Source organism: Centruroides sculpturatus, unplaced genomic scaffold (genome assembly GCF_000671375.1).
Source record: "Centruroides sculpturatus isolate CEXI.00-Female unplaced genomic scaffold, Cexi_2.0 scaffold3, whole genome shotgun sequence".
NCBI lineage: Eukaryota > Metazoa > Arthropoda > Arachnida > Scorpiones > Buthidae > Centruroides > Centruroides sculpturatus.
The window spans coordinates 1,032,276-1,053,138 of NW_019384366.1; the positions used below are offsets into that span (position 1 = coordinate 1,032,276).

The 20,863-nt window shown below is 24.9% G+C and overlaps 1 protein-coding gene across 1 annotated transcript in view; it reads right to left on the bottom strand.

Annotated features, from left to right (window-relative positions):
* The window catches only part of LOC111642560 (Down syndrome cell adhesion molecule-like protein 1 homolog), a 106,037-nt gene that overhangs the window by 17,759 nt on the left and 67,415 nt on the right, over positions 1–20,863 (bottom strand). The window contains exons 16-25 of the mRNA XM_023388919.1: positions 20,768–20,834; positions 17,318–17,466; positions 13,999–14,130; positions 10,927–11,094; positions 10,647–10,717; positions 10,310–10,547; positions 7,598–7,693; positions 6,563–6,748; positions 3,906–4,196; positions 3,618–3,782 (exon numbers count right to left, since the gene is read on the bottom strand). Of these exons, the coding sequence (XP_023244687.1) occupies positions 3,618–3,782; positions 3,906–4,196; positions 6,563–6,748; positions 7,598–7,693; positions 10,310–10,547; positions 10,647–10,717; positions 10,927–11,094; positions 13,999–14,130; positions 17,318–17,466; positions 20,768–20,834 (1,563 nt within the window). The remainder of the gene's footprint in view (positions 1–3,617; positions 3,783–3,905; positions 4,197–6,562; positions 6,749–7,597; positions 7,694–10,309; positions 10,548–10,646; positions 10,718–10,926; positions 11,095–13,998; positions 14,131–17,317; positions 17,467–20,767; positions 20,835–20,863) is intronic.

Below are 20,863 nucleotides of genomic sequence, written 5' to 3' on the forward strand. Positions count from 1 at the left end.
AATTCAAATATTTTCTCCTGAAAGGAGTTAGATAGATGACTGGCACGACTTTATTATAACAGGAAAAGTATGATGTACAGGGGCAAGACACTACTAATTTCAGGTGAAGAGCATATATTTTAAATTAAATTAAAAATATGATTAAAAATATATATATATATCTATATAGAAAAAATTTATATTTAGAAATTTATCACTAAAAAATGTTAGTAGAGATTTTACCTTAGAATTAGCAAAACATCATAAAAATAATTTAAAAACATAAATGACAAGTGTAACATCCTGTTAACAATTGAAGGATTTTACAAATTCCAAGTAGTTTGTCATTAAACTACGTTGTAAAGTTTGATAATATTTTATTTTCTGACCATTATATTTTTATATTGAATAAAATTATTAATTCTGTTGATAATGCAATGCGCCTTAAGAATTATATAATAATATAATTCTTCTCAGAACTTGCAAATCGTTAGGTTGGAAAATATATTAATTTTTTAATTATAAATGGCAATGAGCATTAATGATGTTAATGATTAATGATTATTATATTACATTTAGTTTTGTAAAAGGAAATAGAATTTAGATATTTTAATATTAATTATGTGAAACTTTTTTCTTTTTTACTTAATATTCGGAAGTAAATTGTAATTAAATCATTATTAAACGTATCAATTATCATAATTCCCAAGTAATCTGCGGATCAATGGAAATAAAATTATAAACCACAATACGAAAATAATACGAATTTAGTCGTTCTTTCTTTGTCGATTTATATATATATTAATTCGAGAGAAAATTTCATTTNATGGTCCACACGATATATATATATAGTATAAAGTGAAGATATTACTACAACGTAACGAGTTTATGATATTAAAAATAATAAGTAATTGAATGTAATTACTTAAGATAAAAATAAAATTCATAAACTACTGATTATCTTTTTACTTTTTAAATAAAAATTGTTATAATTTAAATGCGAATAAATAAATAACTCGAAAAGATTGTTAATATTTTTTAAGAGAAGCTGTTCAAAATATTAAAAATAAGTAATATTTAAAAGGGTAATATTCTTTTATGTTGAGCATACATCAAACAAATTTAGTGGACTGATTTAACGTGTGCCATGTTTCCTATTTAGCATATTGTATAATGGTAAACTGCATTACACGAGAACGAGTGACATTGTAAACATGTTTGTCGGCCATTAAGAACGAACAAGATCGTTAGGACCGTACCAAATACGACAAAATTCTAATGAACAGATTATGCTTCCAATTATTTAAAGACATTCATTTGAAAATCGCTTAAATTCATTATCCAGAATAATTTACTGAAGATTTTACAGCTTAACAAAGTCTGAAAGTAAGTCACATTCAACTAGCAAAATGGAATGGCCCACTATTCTATATAATTGCAGAAATATGAATCCGACTTACACTCTAGATTAAAATTTATCATCATCATAATTGTTTATTTATTTATTTATTATTAACATAAATCTTAATAATTAAAAGTTACGACGATAGTTTCTATCATCTGTAACAGCCGTGAAAGTTCGAAGACGTTTAACAGAGAAATAATGAAATAACCTAAACCTGCCATACTATATTGGGTAAAATTTAACAAATGACTCGTTTCTAACTATTGTAAATGGGGAAAGTTTTAGATATAGTCTATATATATCTATAGTTTGCACCTCAAGCCGTTGCTAAATGTGTTTTCATCTAATAAGAAAAAGAAATGGAGCGGAAAAGAACAGTTTAGATCTTGTAATGGGTTAAGATCTATTGAGTATACACTAAATCCTGTCTCTTGTTTCGTGTGAAATTCTGAGGAAAATATTTATTAGGTACTAAAAATAACTGGTTTGGAGTTACACGGCTAAAATCAATGGAATGTCTGAAAATTAAACATTATAATTTCACTACTTTTGCCTTATGTTTGATTGAAATTAAATGTTGAAATTACAAAATGGCCGTCTTACATATTTATATTTGCTTTTAGTATTTTCTAATTGATAAAATATACAATGTTTTTAGGTATATGACTATTTTATAGACTTACATTAAGATCTTATCTGGGACGAAATAATTGTGCTTCTTTATAGCAGTACTTTAACACAATTAAAGCTAATTTAATAAAAATTTATATAAAATATAAAATCAGAATGCCGTAAAAACATTCCTTAAATATTTAATCTTAATAAAATAATATAAAAAATATATTTAAATTTATTTATTTATCCAACTATTGCAGGTTATAACAAACTCCAAAATATTAAAATGAATGCAAATTAAAAACAATACAGTATAAAATAATAAGAAAACAAAGTATATTATAAAAATAAAGCTAAGGTAAAACATTATAAATATATGGAAAAAACAATACATTATAAATCACGAAACAAGNTACAGATTATAAGTTTATACAATAATGAAATCTATTCGTACAATTTAATCATTGAAAATGGCTACATAATTATAGTAAATATCAAACTAAATCCATATTGTACCTTGTATTATCAGTTGAATGTTGGTATCATCTCGACCAAATGAGTTTGTAGCAATGCATGTAAAGAGAGCGGAATCTCTTCTGTCAGCTTGACGAATCAATACTTCTGATGTAACGCCAGTTGCCACGATAGTTTCTAATAATTCGTATCTAAAAACGAAGTTTAAAATATATTAAAAGTAACAATTATAATCTCAAAAAAAAGGCAAAAAATAAAGTAGAATTACAACAAATAAATTTTCATTTATTTTATTCCATACGCATACAATGAAGGCAGATTGTAGTTGTAAGTCTTCATTAATCTATGTTTTATTATCTTAGTTTATCGTTTTAAAGAAAAAAAAATGATGATTGATATGAGAACATTTACACTAAAATAGGATTACATCTTTTATTTGCGTTTGGATTAACGTTTATTTTCCTGTTTGTTACATTACATACATAAAATTGGCAAGGGATAACGAAATAAAATCTCTTGCAAAATATAGATTTAATCCCCTTTTAATATAAGAAAAGAAGAATTACTTAGAAAAAAAATCGTTCAACACATTAAGTATAATTCTTGATAACGTATTAAAAGATAGAAATGTGGTAACAGTTTTTAAAAAAAAAGGATAATATATATTTTTATCTTCTTATCTATTCTTTCCTCTTACTACAATCCGATTTTCATCTCTATTTTCCACTATATATACGCATCCTTCTTTTCCGANTTTATTTATTTATTATTAACATAAATCTTAATAATTAAAAGTTACGACGATAGTTTCTATCATCTGTAACAGCCGTGAAAGTTCGAAGACGTTTAACAGCTTATAATATTGATAAATTGTAGAATTTTAGCATTTTTCTTAATATTTATATCCCGAAAATTACTCTCCAAATTCCCAGATATACACGATATTTCTTTATTTAATAAAACATTTTTAATATCTGCTCAACCTGACCCCATTTTAAAGGATATTTTATAAGTAATTATATGAAACAGTTTATAAAAATACTTAAAAAATATATATTTGTAGATTTGTATTTGTTATAAGGAATATTTTCGTATTAATAAAATGACATTATTCTATGATAATCACGTAGAAATGCTTTATTACCGCAGTGAGAACTTTCAGAAGAGTTCTTTTTCCTGACGACAAGGCAAACTACTATCAGGACAATGATGATGACGATAAGAGAGACGGATACTGGAAGTATTATCGTCATATCAAAGTAAAATGGAATAGTATCTTTATTGATGACTGTCTTCGGGGTAATGGACTCTGTAGAAAAGAGCCACTAGATTACAAAGAATATAAGATTTAAGCTGCTTAAATATTAATTAAACTTAGAAAAAATGAGTAAAAAATGCTATCATAAATTTAATTATTATGAAAGATATTCACCAAATATTGGAGAAGTTAGAAAACTATATTCGGTGTCGGTCGATCCTGCTGTGTTTTCGGCAATTATTAACACATCGTACCAAGTGTTGGGAGTTAAACCAGTTATATCTACGTGATTTTGTTCAGCTGGTACGTTTTCTGCAATCACTCTCCACATTGTTTCGTGTTTCTGTCTATATCGAATTAGAAAACCTGTCAATGGACATCCGCCATCGTGCCAACTATTCATGTGGACAGTTGCTGAAGTCGAGTTATAAGTCAATGCTGTCGCCATATCGGGTGATACAGGAACTGAGAAGAAAAAAAGTAAGAAAGAAAATCTCGAAAATCAATTATTACATTAACTACACCAAAGATATTTAATTAATTTTATTAAATTTTTAAACAGATGATCATCATTACTAAAACAACTTTACAGAACTGAAACAAGAAGTAAGTGTGATATACAGGTAATTAAATAGATATAAAGCGTATCTTTTCTAAACTAAAATGTAAAGATTTCAACATAGAGTAATGCAATTCTAATCACTTGTCAAGCCTGATTATCCCAACCTTGCTGTAGACATCTCATTAGCCATCTTGACTATAATGTATGCCTATGTCGAGTAAGGTTAACGACACTCTTATCAATAATGTAGTCTGTCGTTTACAAAGTCATTAGTAGTGCTACAAACCAATAGCTAATGTGTAGCGACACCCATAAACTACTATTTTATGTCCACATCTTATAAAACAAGTGTAAAGAGATTGGTGATGGATTCTTGGAAAATGATGCCATGCCAACATTTTGATAGACAATTAAAGTAAGTGTACGACTATGTGTTCTCTTAAAGTTCCTTTACTATAATTTAGAAAACATTTTAACTTGCATAATAACTTCTCTAATGTAAATCCAGATTTTTAGTTTGTTTTTAATAAGTGCACAAGTTGAAGATTTCACACCTTCATTCTAAATTTTTAAACATTTTCACTAAGTTTTCATTAAAATTTACAGTATTTACGTCTTAAATATTATAAATTAAACAACAAATTATTATAAAATATGTATTTTTCCACTAAGATATACGTGAGAGAGATTGACTTTAATTTACTCATTAATAACAATTTAACAAAGTAATAAAGGTTGATTTTAACGAGAATGCTTCTTTCTAATTAAAGACAGGATTAATTGGTAAAAGAACTGCTTAAAACAAGCAGAAGTTTCGTTATTTTCGTCATAACTTTTCTTCCCTTACTTCTTCTATTGATACCTCTATAATTAGCGTCCAAATTAGGGTCAATTAGCACTAGTGAATTAAGATTAGTGTTTTTAAATTGTCTCGAGGTTATAAAGGAATGACTTTTATAGTTTCTACAATAGCTCTGAATAAAGATCTGCAACAACAGAAGTTAGAACTTTCATGTAATTAACCACAATCACTAACAATATTAAATTGAATTATCAGATGATTATCATTTAATGATTTTTTAATAAAATTTTATTAATTGGCTAAATTATTATTTAACGTGTAGAAAAATATATTAAGTCGGATAATTAATTTACTATACGATAATTATTATTTTTATGCGTTTTCTTTTAAGAAAAAGTAATGGAAGTTGCAAATAATTTTTATTCGCGACGTTTAAAATCAATTGTTTTCAACTCCAGTTTTAATTAATTAATTAGAAATTCATTTAAAAACAATTTTTGCCAACTAATTACAGTTTTATGAGAAACGTTTCTGCAACATTTGGTTACTAATTACTATTAATTTTTAATTAAGTTATAAAAATTAGATAAACGTGCTAATGACAAGAGAAGGCGGATTTATTAATATTTTATAATACATAAAGCGAAATATCATTTTTATTATTTAACTGACGATTAAGTTATCTATCTAAAGAGAATTACTTGGACGAATAAAAGTCATTTCTCTACTGAATTTCTGCATCGTGATCACAATTTTCCTCTTTAATGTGGAAAACATGCAAATTAATTCGATTATTTCTGAAAAGAATGGTACTTAATAACTTCGGGATGTTTATCTCTTATAGGCTTTACTTTCAAAATACTTTATTCGATGGATTTATAAAAGATTTTATACAAAACATTCTCTCAATTAGTGATGCTGATAAGATATTGTACAGTATTAATATTATAACTGTGCTATAGAACGTTGTTGAAAAATCAATATATTTGTTTATTCAATGATCTTAACTTTTTATATATTTTTAAAGGAAACTTGAATTATTAAATTAATGCAAAAAATATTTTTATCGATTTAATGTCAAATAAAATTTAATTAAAAAATTTAGAAAATGGTGTAAACAGAAGGCAGCTTTACGCACGTGGCTCCATCTGGTGTCGAATTTTCAACTTATCTCTAATATTTTTAAAAAAATTATAATTCATTAATAAATTGATATATATTTTATATATAATCAATATTAACATTTTAAAATATAATATAACAAATTATACATGTAAAATTAAAATTTTTTAATCATTTATGCTACATTATGTAATTTAAACTTTTAAAAGCATAAGATATTAATTTTATGTAGGTTTATTTTAAGCAGATATTAAATGATATCAATCAAATTAAAATTCCTATTAAAATCCCTATTTAAATCATTTTTAGTGTATATTTTTTGAAAATTAAGAGCAAAATAATTACCAGTTCCTTCAGTTTTAGCAGTTAATATATCGCTAGGTTCACCTTTTCCTGCAGAGTTATATGCAACCAAAGAGAATTGATAACGGCTTCCACACTCTAAATTTAACGCTGTATAAGAATTATGTTCACCAGAAACATGAAGTTCTTCCCAATTTTTATTCTCTTGCCTCTGCCTAAGATAATAACCTAAACGTTAAAATATATAACTTAATATTAATTTTAAATTGTTAATTATTTTTGTATATAAAAGTAAATTAAAAAGCTTAATTAAATTTTTATTAAATTATTTTAAAAGATACCAGGAAGAAAAGGGGGATATATATATTGCAACTAGAGACATCTGTTGTAGAATTTATAAACTAAAAATTTATTTTATTAAATTATTTTTACTTGCTTTTTCATACAGAACTTCATAAATTTTTAAAATATATGAACATTATTCAATTAAGAAAATTAATTAAAATATAGAAACATTCTTGTTTAATGTATAAAAGCGGAAAATATTTTAAAAAGTTAAACATCATTAAAATTAAAGTATAAAAATTCATTTCGTATATATTTTGATTAATTGGATATATATTAATTTAGAAAAGCGCAGAGAGTAATCTCAAGAATGTTCTTCTACTCTCTCTTTTTTCTGTGTTTTTATTAATTAAGAAAAAAAGGGAGGATTTATACTAAAAATAGTCACGAACTGCATTCGAGCTGAAAATTAATTCCCAGCTAGGACCATTAACTGTTATCAATTAAAATGAGGATAAAACAAGAGATGACACAAATGTTGCTTTGGCCATTAAATTTCGTTCTGAACTTTTTTACTTCTTTTATCGCTTTCCAGATGTTACAAATCATTAAAAGTTTTTTTTCCTGGATACGTTTTTATCTATCTATCATAGTAAATATTACAGTAGTTTATTTTAAATTCCTTCTTATCTTAAAACGTCAGGCTTAAATTATCGATTATTATCATCACTTTCTCTTCTTCTTGTTAAACTTATTTATATTTTTAATTAATTATTTAAAGATTTAATTTACCTGTAACTGGATTTCCATCGATGTTTTTGTCCCATGATAACTGTATAGAGGAATATGACGCATCGGTTTCTTTTAATGAAGGTGTCGTTGGAGGGTCTATTTTAAAAGGAATTTTGATATATAAAAGAGTTTTTTTTATTATAATATTTCAAAAATGTAACTTTTTATTGGCAAAGCTTCGATATTCAATAGATTTCCTTCATGCATTTAAATCTTTATATTGAGTAAACCCATTATAAATTGGTTTTTATTGAAAGAATTCCTTACTAAAATGAATATTACAACTGTAATTTAATAATAAATGTTTCGAAATACTGACACAACTTTATAATGAAGTATTATGGAATTGCCAACCTTCAGAGAGCATTAATATTATATATTAATCTCATCAATAGTACATTACTCCTTATTCTCATCAGCATAATTGTACAAGATTATTATTATATATAACAGTATATAATTTAATTTATTAATGTAAATGATTTCCGATTATTCAGTTATTTCTTTATATAAAAAAGCATATATATATGTACACACTTATTTTAAAGTTAATTAAATTAGCAGAAAAACACAACATATCTTCAAGCATAAATCTTAATTTACTTAAATGCTTTTAAATATATTAAAGTATATAATTTATTCAGAAGAAATAAACAATGTCTAAGTCTGTTTTGTATTGTTTAGAATGTCACTTATCTCGCTTTCCATCTTTCATAATTTGTAGTGTAAGCGTTATTTATTCGCCTAATAAATATTGTTCATTTATCAAATGTGATAAATCATTGTTCATCAGTAATCTTTACAAATGAAACTCTACCACAAAAACCTGTACTTTTTATACCTTTAAACTATAATAAACTATCGTTATAAAGCGTTGTATTATATATTTTTATGTTATTTATAATTCATTCGAGTCAAATACTAAGATATATCACTATGAACTTATGAGAAAAAAAAACACATTACTGATACATGACAATGTGATAAATCTATTATGGAACAGGTAGAAAGTTATTAAATATTAACAGTTTTTAAACTTTTAAAGTATTATTATTTTTTAAAATTGCGATTTCTTATGTCTCAAGAACTAAACTATAAAAGTTTGACTAGAGAATTACGTTAACTCTATTTTCCGACGTTAGATGGCAGCACGGTCGATACCCTGTAAATCTCTCTTTCCAACATCACTCAAAAGGAATGTAATTTAATTAAAATAAAAATTCATTTTATAAATAAAAAAATGTAAAAATAATAATTAAAAATTAATTATCCACGCTTATATAAATCAATAATTATTCCCTTGATAAATATAAAAATAAATTAATAATGTTTTATTGAAAAATCATTAATTTATACTTGATTTATTAAGATATATTTATAAAATATTATATTCAAACTTTTAAAATTTTCTTTTAATAATTAGTTATACTTATTTTTATTATTACTTTTTATTTGAAAGTCTTCATTAATTTGTTATAATAAATTTAATGGAAAATTCTCTTTTAAAGTCATTAAATTAAAATAATTTTGAAATGAAATGGTTTATTTTTTCATATTTAAATTTATAATTTTTACTTTAAAATTCAAATTTTCTAAATAACAATATATCAGTTACTAATAATAATTTTTTACAGTTTTATCAAATTTGAACTTGATCCAAACAATATGAGAGAAAAATAAGGAAGGAGAAAGTATATATTCTTCTTCTATCTAACATAAGCAATTGATTTCAAAATCTACTAAAAACTAAAAAATTCCCAATGTCAAAAGAAATTTCTTTCTTATTATCCCTCATCTTCAAAAGAATGAATATAAGAAAGAAAAAAAAATTGCAGCAGATGTTCCAAAAATTTTCAATTTTATCTTTTGTAAAATAAGAATCTAAATTATTCTAGTTATAGATTATAGATTCAAAATAATTCTACTTTTTTCCCCCTTAAAATTTGACTTTAAAATTTCTTTTGACTAAATCAAATTATAATAATTTAATTTTATTCTTAGATTTTTACAATGTATTAGTTTTGATAATTTAATCATTTATGTGTTTTCAGTGTTATCATTTAATTTTATTTTTTATTTTGGATTATTCTGATTTATCTGTATTGTTTTTTTTTCCTTAAAAGTATAAATTTTAAATTAATTTTTTTACCAGCAATTTAATATAATCTTTACAGATTAAGCAGCATTAAAATATTATTAAATGCATAATTTATCAGTTTAATTCATTGAAATAGGAGGGATACAAATAAAAAAATTTATTTTAATAAAATACATTTAAAAAATCAATAATTAAAACATATTCTAAGTGAATAATATAAGAAACAATTAAGTTAACCAGCATTTAAGACGAGAAATTCCCAAATTTCTCTTTAATACAAGCTCATATCGTGTATTTTAATATGCTAATGTAACTGTAAATGTAGTATAATAAAAATTTTTTAAGAATTTTTAATTAAAGAGCTTTGTAAATATAATGAATAAACAAGCGTTTGTTTATTAAATAATAAAAATAAAATTAACATATAAAAATATCTTAAATATTCATCAGTACATGACTAATATATTTAAGAACTCAATAGGAAAAAAATTCCTTAAATGTAAACTTTGATATTGATTTATTGATAAATATATTAAGAGCATTATAAAAATTCACCACACGCAAACTCTTGAACTAAAAATATTACTTCTTAATAAAAATCAGCAGAAAATTACCATTTTCTAAAGTTTGAACGTATTCTTCGTCAGACGGTGGGCCAGTTCCTTTATTGTTGTAAGCTTGTACTATTATAGAATATTTAGTAAAACGTCTTAATCCAGTTAAGTGACTCTCTTCTTTGAAACCTTCAACAACATCCATAGTTTTGTAAACAAAAGGCTCTGGAGAACCTCGAATCTTATAACCAACGTAATATCCTTTAATTGTCCCGTATTGTAATTCCTGTGAAGGAGGCTGTAAATAAACTTCAATTAGTTCTATGTCTCTTGTAATTGCATCCATAATGCTTGTAAACTTTTACACGCGTGTATACTAAATTGCGCGAAAACATACTTTCCAAGTAACTTTTATAGATTGTGAACTTGTAGGAATGGCTTTGACCTTGACTGGTGGACCACCCGGTGCTTAAAGAATATACAAAAACAAAAGAAAAAAAGATCTAAAATTTTATGCTTTTAACTTCAAAAATTTATGATTTAGAAACTTTTTTTTTCCTTCTAGATTTAGAATAAATATTAATGACTAAAGCATTATTTTTTCATAACGTATTTTAGAGGAATAGAATTTTGAAAATGTATGTAAAAATATTCGCATAAATCCATTGTTTACTCACTCTCCTCTTGAGTCCGAGTTTCTATAATCCGACTTGTATCGCTTTTTCCAAGTCTATTTTCGGCAAACATTCGAAAATAATAGATCTTTGCCGGTTTTAAACCTTGAACAGTTGCAGTACTTTCGGTCCCGGAAACGGTCACATTTGGCATTTTTCCATGCCATTTTCCTAAATGATGCGATTGTTAAGTTAATTAAAATTTTAAAGAATGAAAATAAAACCTTTAAAAAAAAAAGATTTTCGACATTCTGAAAGAGTTGGAATATTTTAATAAGAATTTGCATATTTTAACATAAATTTTACTACATTATAAAAGAACACAGTAAGTCTGTTTGTATGTTAATGCACTTTTACTGATATTGTACTACTATATTAATAATCTAGTAGAAGAACTTTACGCTCTCTATAAAGAAGGACGAAACTAAAAATCAATAGATGACAGTTGGCTGCTACATAGGAAAATATAAATTCTTTTTTCTATTCACTACTTCTATTTTTTTTTTCCATTCTAGAAGCGTATAGTTTGGATGTCCCTAGCTTTCAACGTCTATAAGTAGGGCTGTAATGGCCGTTGGAAGCTAGGGCCTTTCGAGTCACTCTTTTACCTTCTAACGTTACGCTCTCTCTATATTAAATTTCTTTTTTTTCTTTCTTCATGCATTTGAAATTACATAAATTACATAATTATTATACAGATTCCGATCCAGGCTACACACTTCCTCATCTTCCCATTGACTCTGCCTATGGCTGAACTTGAGGAATATGATTATAGAAAATCGATAATAAATAGAATATTTTCCATTTTTATAAAATATCATCGATAAAAAATATAATTTTAAGTATTAAATCGATAAGAATTGATAAAATGGAGGAAAAAAAATCATTCAAGGAGTAACGTCCGAATTAAATTATTATTATTTCTTATTTTATTTAATAAATTTTAGAATGATTAAAGAATAAATTTAGTTAATATTATGTTTTTGTTGTTATTAATAATTCTTTATTAGTGAAGTGAAAAAAAATAAGTGAAGCAAATTAAGTGTAAACTTTCCATTGTTTTCCATTGAATTCACCTGATGTGGTAAATTCCAATGTAGTAATCACTATTAAATTGCATTCCTCCTCTCTAAATTGTATTCTATAATCAGTACATACATACTTTGTGTCTCGGCAACGTTATAAATGATTAAACTGCTACAATAATTGATAACTTTGTGTTTATTTTCTAGCACGTGAAAATATGCGCGTGAAAGCCATCAATTATGCAGATGCTTCCTAGGAAAATTTATATCTAAATTGAGAAAAGTTTAATTTTTCATTATTAATTAACAAAAATTTATCTGCCGAAAAGTTAAAATTCCGAAAAATATATTGATAGAAGAGTAAAATAAATGACGTCTGAAGAAAATTCTGACGTTTTTACCGAAAAGTAATTAACAATAAATATTTTTGGCCATTTTTTTTCTTTATTTTTATTCCTTTTCTCTACTTAATCTAAGCTCTGTACTTAAGTATAGACGATGTAAAGATTAAAAGCACTTATGCTTTTCTCAAACAACAGATGTACAGTACAGTACAGTGTATGCTTTAATGAAACTTTAGACAATCCTAAGATAAAGTAAGATTACAGGAATAACTTCTTTTATCTTGTATATTTAGAAGTTTCCAGTATGATAAATGCATTTGGATTGAGTTCGTATCCCTCAAGTTAAGTATTATTATAATGCTGTCAAATTATATTTTTTAATAGAGGGTATGTAGACAAATGAAGAAAAAACATAGTCTATTGTCGCTATAATCTATTAATAGGACTTACTTATTATGAGTAACAAGGACTCCTTATTATGAATAAATATATTTGATTGAAAAAAAAAAAAATTAATAGGACTTACTATACTGATTTAACATGCGGCTGGTAACTTTTATTTGCATCTGTATACAATATTTTCATGTATTTCGGACCTTTTCGTCCCTCATCAGAAGGTGTTTTTATCAGTTATATCATTAAAAATCTTTGTATTTCAGAAATATAACTGATAAACACTTACTAATAAGAGGCGAAAAGGTTCAAAATAAATGTAAATATTGTATATAAGTGCAAATAAAAGTTTATTCTGTTGAACCAAGAGACTAAGTCAATCTCTAATTTCATCCACAAATTATTAAATCAGTATAATAAGCCGTATTAATAGATTAACATTGATAATATAACAAAGGAGTAGAAGCATTAATTAATTAGTTAATTGAGAAAAAGTGAGGTTAGAAATTTTCTATAATATTAATTGATGTAATCACGTAATCGAGAAATAGACTCACAGATTTGCAATAGAATATCTGAATAAATATCTTTAAAACATTATTAAAGATATAATTTTGATAGTGTTAAAAAGAATATGGAAGGGAAATCGACGTAAACATGGACTAATTTTGGGTTATTTTTCTGTAAAGCGAGTGGATATCGTGACTTACCTTTACTAATACAAAGTTACGTGGTCGAAACGCAGGTTAACTGGACTTGTAATAGATGTCATTAAAGTGTAATTCGTTATAGTTACACTATAACTGTCAAAATTATATCTTTAATAGCGTACACGGCACAAATTGGGAACTTGTTATTCGATAAAATGATTTATATTTACGTATGCAGGATCGCACGATCGAGAGATAGATTTATTCAAGTTGCAAGAATACCCAATGAATATATCTTTAAAATATGCGTTATATATTAATGATAATTACGTTCATGCCTAAAATATCAAATTTACTTATTAGAAACCTTATTTAAATTCTTATACAAACTGTCTAAAGATACGGATCGATATATTGATTAAAAAATATATATAATTAATTCAAAACAATTTGCTTAATTCAAAAATCAAAAAGAATATAATTTATTCGCTAAAATATATTTAAATATATTTGTTAATTATAAATTAAAATGATTTACTTTGCAAATATGTTTTCCTATTCCATCTTATACATAAAAATGAGTAAATTAACTTTGTTTGTTGGAAAGATTAACAATTTATTTCCTGTTGATGTCTTACGGTGTTTTAATTTGCTCTTACATACCTGTATCGTCCTTATATTGGATAATGTAGTGAGTTATAGGGCTATTTCCACTGAATGGAGCTGTCCAAGTTAATTTAACGCTTCGGCTTGATGTTTCCAATACTTTGAAGTCTTGAGGACTATCTGGAGATTCTAATGTTCAAAGCATAAATTTTAAATATATATTGAACATTAAGGCAACAAGAAGAAAATTTATTAAATAAAAATGAATTCAAAAATAAATTAAGATAACTTTATACAAAGTAATTTATTGATTTTGCATTTAAAAACGCCAGGATTTATTACATCTAAAACAATTATATAGAATAGATAAGGTATTTATAAATTTATTAAACTTAAAATATTTATTAACGTTAATAAATAAATAGATTAATTAGCAGAAATTTTTGGATTTGACCTCTCAATTTATTATTTTACAGTTGAAAAGATATTTATTACGTTCTTAATAAAATATTTGCATAAAATCTTATTATTTATTAAAATTAACGAGAGATCAAGTAAACGAAACTATGTAAATTAAGAATTAATTCAAGGCACAAGTTTTTCTAATACATTTTTAAAACTTTCTTCTTAAAGTAAACAAGCGTTACTTGAAAACAAGCATAAAGCTTTCTGTTGAATAGAATCAGATAAAAATAATAAGAATAAGAATATAATTTTCTATAGCATAGAACATCTTATAAATTTACTTTTATTATATATATATTTTTATCTTCTTATCTATTCTTTCCTCTTACTACAATCCGATTTTCATCTCTATTTTCCACTATATATACGCATCCTTCTTTTCCGATCAGTCGAATATTGCAAAACGAAAAATATAAGAATATATTTCTATCCTTAAAGCGATCATAGAAAGGTATTACTAAAGTTTTTTTTATCCATTCAACTCATTGTATTGAGACTTATTCTCTATAAAGACATTATGATGAAAAATACACCAAAAATTGACAGTCGATAAATATAAATCATAAAAACATGCGGAAAGTATGAGATTGTATACTCCTTTCTGATCATTTTTCTTTATTCTTTTCTATACATTAAGATTTTAAAATAGATTTTAACTATGTAGATGTTTAAAATACTGTATTACTTCCAATTTAGGACACATTTTCCCCTCGTTTATTGAGGAAATTAGGCTTTGTGTGTTTAAATTCGAGATATTCTTTGTCGTTTATTCCGTATGGAATGGCATTTTTAAAGTAATTTCCTGTTTATTTTATCATTTCTATTGGTTAAATTACATTTTGAATACGTCAAAGGATTGAATAATGAGTAAAAAATAATAATAAAAAACCGTATTTTCTTCTAATTACAGTCAAACTTCGGTTAGCGCCATTTTTTATTGGCATTAAATCGAATATATCGCTAAATTGAGATATCTCAAACAATAAGAATTATATTTTGATAATAACATTGAAAATATGTATAAATATGACTAAAAAATTCCATGATGATGAAAATGTTGCACACATTACTATGGTGATTATCTACGGAAAAAGGTATGCTTGGAATAAGAATTATATATAATAATAAAGTCTATACACAAGAGAATTTGAAATTCACGCGATTTTGATAATAATAATGTGGGATAAAAATACTTTTTGCAATTCAAAATAGTACATTTAGTATTTCATACATACATACTTCCGTATTTAATATTTATGGTAAAAATCCATACAAGAAGTATCGCTATTTAGGGGAGTACAGTCGACCCTCCTATAATACTGTTGATTATTCCGTTTTATATGAATTCCATGCTGTACGAGTCACTTAGATTTTATAAATACTTGAGCCGTTCACAGCCCGGCACACGTATTTATAAAATCTAAGTGACTCGTAAAAATTTTTCCCCGAAAATAATCCCTGTATAAAAGTCTAAGTAATGAAGAATACATACGTTATCATTAAATATTACTTTCTTATATAATTATGCAACGTTTTATACATTTTTCATTAAACCGTTAAGTAAAATATTATTCTTTTCTAAATTATACATTTTATTTATCTTAACGAAAGAAATTATTTCTCGTAGGAAACGAAATTCAATTTTGATTAAAGAAAAATAAATTAAGGAAAGTACTTTAAATAATTTTTAACATAAAGATTTTCTTTCCTTAAATTAAGAAATAAAAAAATAAAAAATAAATATATACATCATACTATGTATATATTTAAGTAATGTATACATTCTTTTAATATTATATTACATTTTAAAAGCAAAAATAAGTACAAGCGCAATAAGAAAATCACGTAAGTGTAGAATTTTCAAGTGACTTAAATATCAGGCTGGAAAACACACACACACACACATATATAATATTTATACATTTAATATATATAAAGGATATATACGAAGTAAAATTTCAGTTGAAATACGTGGACAATGAAACATAAATTATAAATTTATCTAAAAAGAAATTATTAAAAATTCATTTGTTTTTCAAGAAATAAATATTATATATCACTCGTGTGTTTTATCTCTTTAATGAAATTTTTAATTAGTTATAATATAATTAATATTTAAACAGATTATTATTGTAATTGCAGGCATAGACGTATTCAGGAGAGAGGCATATCCTTTAACTTAACAAATAATTTAAAATAAATACTCAATAATTAATTATTCGGATGATATTTTGATAGTTAAATAACGAGATATAAACCAAACGTTCTTTACGTGTGCATAACTCTTATTTAATTTATCTACAAAGGTAATTTTATATGCAAACCCTTTCCCCATGCCTCCTTATGACGATACTTAGCTACATTACAGATTCTAGAAGATAATTATTTTTAGAGTTGCATATAACTTTAAAATTTATGTAATTTATAATATTAACCGACTATTCGAAGTAGTTCAAATATTTGATAAAAGATGTAAAATATTTATCTCAAATGCTATAATATTTAAGGAAAAATAAATTAATTTTATCAACTTAATAATTAATCGAAATTTTCTTTATATTTTCTAAAACTCATAACAATTATTTCGAATAGAATTTAAATATAAATACATTTTAAATGTAATTTATCTGTTATAAATTAAGTTTGATTGTTTAATATATTATATTATTTAAAGTCTTCGCTTTATTATAATGTATAAACAAGGAAACTATTTAATAAGTAATCATAACGTAATAATAATAATACATTGTTTGTTATTAATTATCTTATTTAAATTTTTAACAATAAAAATTAACATGTACCAGTACGTACAGATTATAAGTTTATACAATAATGAAATCTATTCGTACAATTTAATCATTGAAAATGGCTACATAATTATAGTAAATATCAAACTAAATCCATATTGTACCTTGTATTATCAGTTGAATGTTGGTATCATCTCGACCAAATGAGTTTGTAGCAATGCATGTAAAGAGAGCGGAATCTCTTCTGTCAGCTTGACGAATCAATACTTCTGATGTAACGCCAGTTGCCACGATAGTTTCTAATAATTCGTATCTAAAAACGAAGTTTAAAATATATTAAAAATAACAATTATAATCTCAAAAAAAGGCAAAAAATAAAGTAGAATTACAACAAATAAATTTTCATTTATTTTATTCCATACGCATACAATGAAGGCAGATTGTAGTTGTAAGTCTTCATTAATCTATGTTTTATTATCTTAGTTTATCGTTTTAAAGAAAAAAAATGATGATTGATATGAGAACATTTACACTAAAATAGGATTACATCTTTTATTTGCGTTTGGATTAACGTTTATTTTCCTGTTTGTTACATTACATACATAAAATTGGCAAGGGATAACGAAATAAAATCTCTTGCAAAATATAGATTTAATCCCCTTTTAATATAAGAAAAGAAGAATTACTTAGAAAAAAATCGTTCAACACATTAAGTATAATTCTTGATAACGTATTAAAAGATAGAAATGTGGTAACAGTTTTTAAAAAAAAAGGATAGATTTAAATTTATTTTTTTGTGTTTAAGAAAAACAAGGAATTAAAAATTTAAGTTTTTAATGTTTAAATTTAAAATTAAACATTAAAAAAAGTTTATTATAAATATAAAAAACAAACGTGCATTTTAAACTTTATTTAAATATATTATTTTAATACTTTAAATATTTTTAAAGATTATAAATAAATTTCATTTAGTGGGATGATGCTATTCATGTTACTCCGTGTTGCTTTTCATCAATTTTATATCAGAAATTTTCCATCTGGATTTTCTGACATATTCTTGTTTTTTGAAGTTTTTTCATCCCTCAATGTCAATGATAATTCAGAATTGATTAATTTTAACAAATGTTTCATTTATAAAATATTTTAACATAAATTTAACAGAAAGAAATTCGTCTTAAAGTAAGAAAACTTTTTCAACATTAAAAGAAAAAAAAACACGTAAATAATAAAAATAGTAAAAGTAATTTATATAAATATATGTCGAAAAATACAGCTATTGATTCGTTAAATAAAAATATTATATACAGAATCAAGCATTATATTTTTGGCAGAGAAACTTGGCACTAGACTTTTAGATTAGTTATGCTCAATGAGAAGACTAACGCCTCTGCAAATACTATAATGTCACTTCGATCGATGTCCTGCTTTAGTTCTTAGTCATTAATAGTTCTGTGTACATAAAATATACTATTTTTTCCATACAAAATTAATGTCTACTTAATTCTACGTTCATAAGGAAGGAATATTATACATTTTTATCATTACTTTCGTTTTATTTTATCTTCAATAGCTCCCGTTTTTACGTATTAGTCATCATTTCGATGCTATTGATCGTATTTGCTTCGATAGTCAATGATATTCGAGTAGACAATCTGATAAATTCCTTATTTATATATTCTTAAAACAAGTTTTTATACATTTGCACATGAAAAAGGTTTGTAATAAAATTTCATCAGCGTAAAGTTTGAACTCGATAAGGCATTTTTATGACATTATCGATCTAAATTCGTCCAGAGAAGCGAAAAGATTCGTATAAACCAACCATGAATACTCCGAATTCATGGAGTATTGTTAGTTTCTAACAGATTTGAAAATATCGATCGTACTGTATTCTGTTACGAATGAAACGAATGTTATGAAATTTCAAATGCATGAACTAATTCTAACAGAATAAAATGAAATTTCAAAAATTAATAGTTTCTAACCCATTTACGCAGTTTTAACAGCAAAGATAATAAGAAAAAAAAAGATATTCTATTGAATTCTCTATTGTCACGAAGCTAAGTCAGAATGCAATTCATCAACACGGGATAGATACGTAGTAATCATTCATCCTTTTCTAAATTTGGCATGACTTAATGCATTTATTACGCTGTTCATAAAGACAACATCGGCAAAATGGATTTCTTAGGACCTTACATAATAATGACATTGCCTAAAGATAAATATGACACTTATAATAAAAAAAGTTATTTGATAACAATGAATATATTAATTCATTATTGCCTGTAATGTTTTATTAGTAAGAAACTTCAGAACAATGTTCCTTTGAAACTTTAAAAATAATATCAATAATTCTTTTAAATGAGAATTTTACAAAAAGTAATTTAATCTTCAGGATATTATAAATTGTAATTAAAGTGTAAGACTTCATTTTTAATTTCGGAAGAAAGTAATATATTATTTTGCAATTTAGAAAAAAAATTATAAATTTACAATATTTTATTTTCTAAGTCAATGATAGATTATATTGAGAAAAATGTAATGAAATAGCAATACTTTCTAATAGCATCTGTAGTGTGTGTGCTGGGTTATTAGATTGACTCCCTTTTGCCATTTTCCATCAGTGAGTGATGAGTCGGTTGTTCTCTGGTGTAATGATTTTTCTTCATTTGAAACTTTATTATGTGAAATAAGAAACTCGGAGCAAACATTAAGCTAGTTTCCTGTAAACAATTGTACCATTTCCGTTTACTGGGTTATATCATAAAAGTTCCGAGTTAAAAAAAAATAAAGTAAAGAAGAAGAATAAAGAAACCGCATAAGACATTACGGCAGTCGGTTCTTCAGAAAACTCTTAAATAAAAAAGGAGGAACTTTTATAATATCACTTATTTTCTCTGACGGAAATCTTTCAGAGTAGAGGTCAATTTCATTTTCTTAGCCTGAAGATGTAAACATTCCTTTTTTGATTTTCTGTTATTGGCAATGAGATTTTTCCCTGCGCTCACAACTTCTCCAAATTCTCTCTTTTTCTTTTTAAATCTCTTGATTCTTTTTTAGCCACAGGTGTTGTGTACATTCAATTTGTTGAATTTTCACATATGCCCTTCCTGTAGTCAGAACTGCATATTTGATATTTCGTTTCTTTTATTTACATTTTTTTCCATTTTCAGCTTTATGAATACTGATAACTCTCTTACATTTCTTACATCCTTAATCTAGAAGAGAATTTGAAGAAATTTTATTATTAAATGGTACATATTTACCGTTGTATTGAAAAATTTCTGCACAGATCGATTTGTAGTTCGCAAACAATTGAAATTGCTTCCTATTTAACTCAATTAATGACAATTAAATTGTAAATATAATCATTAAAAATATCATTAAACAGTAGAAGTTAATAAAATAGTATGTTTTTAATAATATTAAATGATTATATTTATCTAACGAATTCACTAAAGGCTCTAATTATCTTTCAATTGACTAGAAGATGATTAATGGAAACAACGTTAACGATAGGCAAGCTATATGAAACTAAATTCGATTTTGATTTTCTAACGTATATTCTTATTTCTAGAAACAGTAGATATGTATATATAATAAATTCTTACCTGGTATCAGCTTGAGGGTTAATAGGTAATTTATCTTTCATCCACGTGACGGTAATTGGCTTATCTCCTTGTTATTAATTATCTTATTTAAATTTT